General features: G+C 51.2%; 1 protein-coding gene across 3 annotated transcripts in view; it reads left to right on the top strand.

The window, feature by feature from the left end:
- Positions 1–2,859: 2,859 nt before the first annotated feature.
- The window catches only part of Skil (SKI like proto-oncogene), a 30,190-nt gene continuing 23,409 nt past the window's right edge, over positions 2,860–9,640 (top strand). For 2 of the 3 annotated variants that reach the window (XM_052730555.1, XM_052730553.1), the window contains exons 1-2: positions 4,138–4,377; positions 5,957–7,672. In XM_052730555.1, the coding sequence (XP_052586515.1) occupies positions 6,584–7,672 (1,089 nt within the window). In that variant the 5' untranslated portion in view covers positions 4,138–4,377; positions 5,957–6,583. Of the gene's footprint in view, positions 2,885–4,137; positions 4,378–5,956; positions 7,673–9,640 lie in introns of those variants that run through there. The other variant, XM_052730554.1, reaches the window with a different exon arrangement.

Below are 9,640 nucleotides of genomic sequence, written 5' to 3'. Positions count from 1 at the left end.
ATTTACCTTCCTCAGTGTTCCCAACCTCATTCTTTTAGCCCTAACATTCCTTCTAACCCTAAACTCTGTTTTTGCCATGAGAACAGGACAGAATTTGCTTTCACATTTGTAGCCTCTAGATTCTTAGTTTCTGTCACTACCAGACAGCCAAAACTACTGATGAGGGGACTCTAAGGTCTCTAGTCCCAGGCCTCTTGGATCTTTTCTGTACTTGCTTCTACCTACTATCTAATGGGAGAGAACCAAATCCTGGGCAAGGCCCCACCCCACCATTTTGAATTCTCAGAACACTGGCATGTGGTCACCACGGTCTTGCTCAGCTCCAGCGGGCATCCATGAAGGTAAATGTGATCCATCTAATGGTTATTTACTGACCAGTACTTAACTTTTCAACACTGATGAAGACTACCAGTATGTGTAACCATAATGCGCATTACCTCATGGTACTTATTTCTTTCTTGTGTGTGGACATGTTCTCTTGTGTGCAGGTGTATGTGCATGTGCGTACACCTGCATGTAGAGGCTGGGGATTGGCAATGGGTGTCTTCTTCAGTGGTGGTTGAATAAGAAGAACGACCTTCATAGATTCATACATTTGAATGCTTAGTCACCAGGGAGTGGAACTGTCTGAAAGGATTAGAAGGATTAGGAGCTGTGGCCTTGTTAGAGGAAGTGTGTCACTGGGGGTGGGCTTTGACGGTTCAAAAGCCCGAGCCAGGTCCAGGATCTCCCACTCCGCCTGTCAATCAGGATGTAGCTCTCAACACTTCTCCAGCACCATGCCTGCCATGCCTGTCACCATGCTTCCCGCCATGATGACAATGGATTAAGCTGCAGAAACCATAAGCAAGCCCACAGTTCAATGCTTTCTTTTGTAAGGGCTGCCGTGGTCATGGTGTCTCCTGACAGCGATAGGACAGTGACTAAGACACCTTCCTTGATTATTTTCACCATATTTTAGGAGAGTCTTGCCTGCATGTAGGCATGTGTGTCACATGCATGCCAGATGCTCCAGGAGGTGAGAAGAGGTCACCCGATGCTCCGGAAGTGGAGTTACAGACCACGGTGAGCCACTGTGTGGGTGTTAGGAACTACACTCGGGTCCTCTGTAAGAACAGGATGGCTCGGATGAGTCTTCTCTCTCCAGACCCTCCACCTCACTTTTTGAGACAGGATTTCTTATTGAGGCTGGAGCTTATGCATCCAGTTAGGCTGGGTGGCTGAGCTCCAGGATCTGCCTGTCTCTGCCCTCCCTCAGCGCTGGGGTTACAGATGAGCACTCCTGTGCCTGGTTTATACAGGTCCTGGGGAACCAAATGCAGAGTCTCATGCTTGTGTAGTAGACACTACACAAATGAGCTCTCTCCCCAACCCCATGACCTTTTCTTTTTTTTTATAAAGTTTTTTATTTTTGTTTCTTGGCCTTTGCCTCTTTTTTTTTTTTTTTTTTTTTTTGGCTTTTCGAGACAGGGTTTCTCTGTGTAGCTTTGTGCCTTTCCTGGGACTAACTTGGCAGTCCAGGCTGGCCTCGAACTCACAGAGATCCGCCTGGCTCTGCCTCCAGAGTGCTGGGATTAAAGGCGTGCGCCACCACCGCCCGGCCCCATGACCTTTTCTAAGGCCTGTATTTTCTCTGTTCAGATCTGTTTCTGGAATAGTGAACCATCATCATTGGCTTTCAGTGTCTTTAATTAAAAATTTTTATTTTTCTTGAGATATGGTCTCTTTGTAGTGCAGGCTAGCCTCTCACTATGTAGCAGAGGATGGCTTTGAACTTTTGACCCTCCTGCCTCCACCTCCTGAGTGCTAGGGTCACCTGTTTATGCAGTACTATAGTTCAACCCAAGACTTGATGTGGGCCAGGCAAAAGCACTCTATTAACTAGGCTACACCCACAGCTCTAATCTTACATTTATACATTTTATTGATAATTCTGAAAACCCTGAAGTAGTCTTCAAAGGTGTGGTTTAGAAAAAGCCTACCCATCTGCTGCAGCAGAGCTATGTATGCAGATCGGCTGTGTTTCATTCCAAGCTGTACCTTTAGGCTAAGATCTTGGGAATTCAAGGGCAACGTGAATTGTATTTTGTAATTGAAGAATAATGCTGAAAATGCCTGGTTTTAGTTGGTGCTAGCCACATGGCTCGGACTAGTTTCTCAACCGTTATACATAAAATCACAGACACAAAAGATCCTTCTCTCAAAAACAGATTCCTGGAGAGAGCAAAAGAACAGAGGGAAATTGTATTTGATTTTTCTAAAAAGCCTATCTATTGTCCAATTAATTTTGTTTCTTAGGCCTTTGGCCATGCTAGCAAGTAATTACTTTTAAGAGGACTACTAAATACTTAGCATTAATTGAAGTTTCAGAATCGCTTAAAACACACACACACACACACACACCCCTCAGTTATCTTGTTTTCTAAATTTGTTTCTTCTGGCTAGATAGAGCCAGGTGCAAGGTGACCAGGTGCTTAGTCTCAGTACTGTCCTGGCTTTCACTTCGGCTCTCCAGGCGGGCCTCTGAATATTCTGGCGGTTAGAACATCTATTCCCCCAGACTCACAGATGCTGCTCTCCCCCCACTGGCTCTGCACAGAACATCATTATCTTTGCTGAGCTTCTGTCTCTATGGCAATAACAGATGGGAAGTGCTGTGGAATTATTCATGTTCACACAGGCAAGCAGTCAGGGAGCGGAGGGTAGGAGGTGGGAGAGGGGCATGACCTGGGAGCACGAAGATGGGGGCCGACAGGAGCTGGGGCGGGGGCGGTGATGAGAGGTGAACATTTGTTAGACCCATCGTGGGGGAAAGATGGGAGAAAAATCTCCGAGCACCAAAGTACTCCCAATTGGACAGCTGCAAATGTGGACCCAAACATGAGTAAGCCCGAAGCGGTAAAATAGAAACTGGGCGGAAAAAAAAAAAAAAAAAAAAAAAAAAGGTGGGGGTTGGGGAAGCGCGGCCGCCGAAGCTTGAGTTCCCTAAGTCTGCGCAGTGCTACTCCTCGCTGCGCTATTTCAGTTCCTGATCCTGCGGTGGGGTGGAGAAAAGGGGATTTCTTGGTGTTTCGAAATGTGACGGGCCAGCTCCACGGAGCTGAATATTCGAACTGACTCTCCTGGGGACGTCGGCTAGGAAGTCCCCCACCCGCCCCCTGCCGCCCGCCCGGGGTGGCAGCCGACAGCTCTAAAGTGGTTACCCTTCTCCACCTCCCAGCGTCTCCGGAGGAAAAAAAAAAAAGAAAGAGAAAACCCTGAAAACCCCAGACCCGAGCGCTCGGTGAATTAGAACGGGCCACTTCGTAGGGCGAGGGCAGGGGGGCCGCAGGGTCTGCCCCGGCGCTGCGGAAACAGCGGCCTCCCCGGCGATGGCGGCCGGGCGAGGCCACCCCGGCGCGGCCAGGCGGGGCTCAGCGCCGGCAGCTGGCAGGGCGGCCGCGGCGGGAGGCCCCACGGGGGCGAGGGGCCCCGCGACGTCTGCGCGCCAGCCGGCCGGCCGGCGGGGGAGGAGGGGCGTCTGCGCGGCGGGCTCACCCCGGGGGTCGCGGCGGGGAGCCGCCCGCGGCCACCTCCGGGGCGGGGCCGGGCGGCCAGCTGCGGCCGCGGGGGTGGGGTGGTGGCCGGGGCTGACCTCGGGCGCAGCCAGCTGCCGGGGTCGCGCCCAGTGCAGCCCGCCGCGCCCTGCCCCCTCTCCCCGCTCGCCCTCCTCCTCCTCCTCCTCCCCCCTCCCCGGCCGCGCGGCGGCCCCAGCGGCCAGGGCGCCCCCGGGTCTGGCCCGTCTCCACACGGCAGCGGGCGTGGCGGGGGCGGCCCCAGACAGCCGGCTGGGCGACTCGGGGAAGGAAGGAGGGCGGCGGGGGTGGGGCCGAGGGAACATCCTGTCTGCGCCGGGCACCGCAGACAGCGCCGTGCGCCAGCCGCCCAGACGGCGCGCCGGGCCAGCCGCGCGGGGCACGCGCGCGCGGAGGGGGAGAGGGGGGGGCGGGGAGGAGGGAGACGGGCGCACGCGCGTGCGCGGCGGAGCTGCGGCGCGCGCCCCCGGTGGGGCCGGAGGGGCGGGAGCGCGCGGCCCGGAGCGCGCGGCCCGCGAGCCGCCACAATAGGCCAGACGGCGCGCGCGCCCGCGGGGCTGGCTGGCGCGGGGCCGCGCGGCGCCGCTGGCTTCGTTCCCTCCCCGCCTCCGCCCGCCGCCCTCGCTGTCCCCCGGGCGGCCGGAGACGGCGGCGGCGTCTGCGGGAAGCCGTGTCTCCGCAGTGACGTGGGCGGGCCGAGGGCCGGGTGACGTCAGAGGCTGTGTGTAGCGATGTGTGTGGGGTTCGGAGCGGCGCCGGCACAGCGAAGGCGGCGGGCGAGCGGCGGCGACGGCGGGCACAGGTGCGGCCGCAGGTCGCGAGGGGACGCGAGGGGCGTGCGGCCTCTGGGGACGCCGAGGCGGCGGCGGCGGCGGCGGCGGGGGTGATGGGGAGGCCACGGACCCCGTGGAGCCTCCCGGGGCGCGGAGGGCCGGAGTGGGGCGTCCGGGATGCGTGGGGTCCCGGGCGGGGTCGCGGGCACGGGGCGCGCGGCGGGGGTCCCACGGGGGTCCAGGCCTCGAGGGTCCCGGGACGGGTCGGCTGGCAGGGGACAGCGCCGCACTTGACCCGAGCGGCCGGGACCCGAGCGACCTGGACGCCGGTCATCGCCGCCATCCCCCGGCCGTCTGCGCTCGGCGGGGGATGCCCCGGGCTGGCCCCGGCTCCGAGCGGCCGGCGGCGCGGGCTCGCGGGCTTCCGGGCTTGGCGCCCGACCTGCCCGCGCCCCTCGGGGTGCCACGGCTCGCGGTAGGTGACGGGGGTGGCGCAGCCCTGGGGCGCCGAGGTAACCCCGGAGAACTTCCCGCGGACCGGCTGCGTGGGGGATTTCCATCGGCGGCCCCCGCAGTGGGGCGATGTGGGGAGGGCGCTTGGGGTGATCCCAGTCTCGGGTGGGGGTTGGGAGGACTCCTCCCTCGACTTCCCTCTGCCCCCTCGCACCTCGCCAGACGTCCGGAGTCCCCTGCTTTCCTGTCCCCGCTCCTCCGGGTGAGGAGGGGTGGGTGTCCGCGTGGGCGCGGGGCTGTGGGGCGCCCCTGGTCTAGGTCATGCCTCCTGCCCTTTCCCTTGGCTCGCCTTGGCTGAGGTGTCCCTGTAGTGGCGAAAGTCACCGTACGGCGGCTAGATGGCTTTCGGCGGTAATCCTTTGGGTTTGTGTTAACATAAATTGCTGGGAGTTTAGAAGGCAAAGGTTTTTATTTATCGGCTTTTACTGGGTTTTCTCCCCGGAGGGAAGTGGAGGAAGACTCTCTTTTTCCCCCACTCTGCCTCCATTTGCATTCTTTGTGAGGTCTGTCTGCCTTGTGCTTTTTTGTCCCGGATTAGTCTTGCTCAAGGATGGAGATTTCCAGGCATGGAGTCTTAACAGCTTTTGGCTTCCATTAAGCAAATTCGCTAACCTTTTAAAGGGAAAGTTTAATTTTTTCCTTCGTTTCAGAAAGATAGCTTATATTGACTAGATGAATTAATCCACTTGAGACTAACTTAGTTACGTATGGTGGGTATATTAACATGTAGCTGCTTCTTTTGGAGAGCTGAAACTACAGGTTTTTTTTTTTTTCTTTAGTGAGATAAAATTTTCTTAATTAAAATGGCATAGTTGAGAAAGCCTCTGGTACTGAGTTTTGTTTATTTGTATTCTAAATTTGTACTCTTCCTCGTTTGGAGGGATGTTATTTAAGGCTCCTGTTACCCCCTTTGTGGGTTGCTTCCTATGTAAATGAAGTTTCTCTGAGATAACTGGTGTTAGATTGAAAGAAATCACTCAAGTGTTAGGCTGGTAAAGTGAACTGAGTTTAAGATTAAGAACTGTTTTAAATTGACCCTTTGGCCTCTGGAGCAAATTCAATTGTAACTTTCCCCACCCCTTTCTCCTCTTCCAGGTCAATTAAAAGAAGAACTGTAATTCTTGAAGATAACTGGGCAGTTTTTTTTAATTATAGAAGTTGAGGTGAAGTGGGGGTTTAGACAAGTCTTCAGTTTGTTGACACAGCCGCAGACCACCATTTTCCGTGAAGCTACCCTCACCCCTTGTTTGGTGTCCTTGGCAAAAATTAAACGTTACATCATTGTAACTCATATTCGGTGTGGTTTTAGCATACAGTAATGGCATAAACTTCCACATGCTCTGCTTAAAAGACAAAACCACCAAACTCAACCACTACACTGAGCCTTGGGCATCTTGAATTGAGAAATTAGCCTTATTTTAATACAAACATCTGAAGAACCCAAGAAAACAAGATTGTCCTCAGAAGTCAGCTTATGATTAATATTCTTTATTATCAGAAGCAAAATGAGAAATTTTGTGGTATTTTCGGTTATATCCTAAGGTATAACTAAACCAAAACCAATTTGCACAAATCTATTGAGTAAGAAAATTCATCTTCGGAAAGTAAACACTTTTTAAGGGAGTCATAAGTATTTGTATACATTGCCCCTTTCTCTTCAAATTAGCAACTGAGTGCAACATGCCAATTGTAGACTTAATTATTTAAAACACCAGTGTAGCCATGGAAAACCTACAGTCCAATTTCTCCTTAGTTCAGGGTTCAAGTAAAAAACTGAATGGAATGGAGGATGATGGCAGCCCTCCTGTGAAAAAAATGATGACAGACATTCATGCCAATGGGAAAACGCTAACCAAGGTGAAGAAGGAACATTTGGACGACTGTGGAGACGAAGCAGTGGAGGCCGATAGAGAGCATGCTCAGCGAAACTGTGCTTCCATTCATGAAACTTTAAATTTAAACCCCAGTCTGAAACACACACTGGCGCAGTTCCATCTAAGTAGTCAGAGCTCTTTGGGTGGACCCGCAGCATTTTCCGCTCGCTATTCCCAAGAAAGCATGTCACCGACTGTGTTCCTGCCTCTTCCGTCTCCTCAGGTTCTTCCTGGACCTCTTCTCATTCCTCCTGATAGCTCCACAGAGCTCACCCAGACTGTTTTGGAAGGGGAGTCTATTTCTTGTTTTCAAGTTGGAGGAGAAAAGAGACTCTGCTTGCCTCAAGTCTTGAATTCTGTCCTCCGAGAATTTTCACTCCAGCAAATAAACACAGTGTGTGATGAGCTATACATATATTGTTCAAGGTGTACTTCAGACCAGCTGCATATCTTAAAGGTCCTCGGAATACTTCCATTCAATGCCCCATCCTGTGGGCTGATCACATTGACTGACGCACAAAGACTCTGTAACGCTTTGCTGCGGCCACGGACTTTTCCTCAAAATGGTAGCATACTTCCTGCTAAAACCTCTCTGGCTCAGTTAAGGGAAACCGGCAGTGCCTTTGAAGTCGAACATGAGTGCTTAGGCAAATGCCAGGGTCTCTTCGCACCGCAGTTCTATGTGCAGCCTGACGCTCCCTGTATTCAGTGTCTGGAGTGCTGTGGCATGTTTGCGCCCCAGACGTTCGTCATGCATTCTCACAGGTCCCCCGACAAGAGAACTTGCCACTGGGGCTTCGAGTCGGCCAAGTGGCACTGTTACCTTCACGTGAACCAAAAATACCTGGGGACACCGGAAGAAAAGAAACTGAAGATAATTTTAGAAGAAATGAAGGAGAAGTTTAGCATGAGAAATGGAAAGAGAACCCAATCAAAGGCAAGTTCCTTTTTTTAGGTAGTGATTTTGAATAGTGGTAATGGTTTCTTAATTTTGTGTCTGTCACTTGGTATTATGAAGGTAAGTCATGTAACAACAGAAACCCATGAGCGTCATGCTTGCCAGATTTTGGCCATAATGTCTTTCTCTGTATATTTTCTCATCTGAGAACTAGAATCATTCCCATTTTACAGGTAAGAGGGTGCGTTTCAAATGACTTTTTCTGAACTGGGAGGCTTTGGGGCCTGTTTGGCCGAACTCTTCCACACGTCCGTCCTGCTGCTTGCCTAAATCTCTTGCCTAGGACTCAAAGTCGTTTGCGCTTTGGTGTTCTGGTGTCTCCATTTGCAAAGAATACAGCTAGCTCAAACCGGTCTGTCTGGTGGTAGGCTCAGAACTCTGGCTTTTCCAAGCTACACCAGTGGTTTTTATGCTTGGAGATTGGGGAGTGATCTGTACTCAAGTCAAATTAAGACATTTAGCTGAGTAATTTGGTACTAGTAACCAGGATTTTGGGGTTTTTGGTTTGTTTGGTTTTGGTTTTTCAAGACACAATTTCTCCGTGTAGCCCTGGCTGTCCTGGATCTCCTCCCTCTGTACACCAGGCTGGCCTGAAACGCGCAGAGATTTTCCTGCCTCTGCCTCCTGAGTGCTGGGATTAAAGGTGTGTGCCAACACTGCCTGGTTTAGGATTTTGTTTTTAATACAAAAGAAAGGAATGTTTTTGAAAAACTGTGACACAGAAGCAGAATAAACGTTATTTCAGATTAACGAAATATTACTATAACAAGCTATTGGCCAAGAGATGTTATGCATTACCCTTTCCACAGCATTGCCTGGCAGGCTAAGATAACTAAGATTTGAATGCCGGGGAGGCTTTGCCCTGGAGGAGGTGGGAATGGGGGTGGGCTGGGGGGAAGGTGAGGGAGGCCGGAGGGGGGAGAACAAGGGAATCCGTGGCTGATATGTAGAACTGAATTGTATTGCAAAATAAAAATAATTAAAAAAAAAAGAATGTAAGCAAAAAAAAAAAAAAAAAAAAAAGATTTGAATGCCTGGGTGAAAGACAAGGTTTGGAGTGGTAAGCTTTGATGTGACTCTATCTTTTTCTGCTTGGTTTAAAATTAGTATGTAATACACCTAGTACTCTTTAAAATGTATTGAGCATTACTTTGGAGCTGTTTTTTATGTATAATTGTATTAAATTCTTGTGACAGAAGATTGGCCACCTTTTAAGAACTTTAAAGTTTTCAACTATTTAGGTTTTTTTTTTTTTCCCCATTTGAAATACCACTTTCTACTTACAGAAGAAAGTTTATTAACTAACTCAAGGTTGTTCACAGCAGAACTAGGTAGGCTTAAATTGTAATTTAATATTGGGTGTTTTGTGCTTGTGCTTTTGAGGGAACTTCAGTGTCTTCTGAGGCAGTGGCTTGCTCAACATGGAGAGAATTAAATTTAGACTTTTCCTTAGGGTACCTTGCTGCTTTCCCAGAAGTTATCTCTGAAATTCCTTGCTGGTGGGCAGTAGATAAGTTTTATTCTTCAGATGCAGTGTTAACTGGTTTTAAAGCAGGATTGACTTGATGCCATTACTTCAGAGTGTGAAACTTGCCTATAGCTCTGTTCGTGCAGGACTGGAGTTCCTGCTCAGAGATCTGTATTTGAAAGTGAAGGATGCTCCCTTTGGTACTTCTGTCTCGCCCCAGCTAATTAGGCCACTACCCTTAACATGTCTGACGGTGGCCGTAGTGTTTGCCAGGGACTCCTGCTCTGGTCTTCGCTACTCTTGACAAGCGTTCTTAGAAGCACCTGTTCTGTGCTTGGGTGAAGCCATCTGAGAAATACGGCTGCGTTTTTTTGAAAAGATACTGAAAAGCTTGAAACTGCCCTTCCCTTGGGATACAGAAACACAGATGCATTTCCCTCTGGTTTGGGGAAGGTATGGGAGCTCCCCTCCTTCATTTA

This window comes from Peromyscus californicus, unplaced genomic scaffold (genome assembly GCF_007827085.1).
Source record: "Peromyscus californicus insignis strain IS unplaced genomic scaffold, ASM782708v3 Scaffold_9__1_contigs__length_137607984, whole genome shotgun sequence".
Lineage (NCBI taxonomy): Eukaryota > Metazoa > Chordata > Mammalia > Rodentia > Cricetidae > Peromyscus > Peromyscus californicus.
This window is presented reverse-complemented; position numbering and strand designations above follow the sequence as displayed.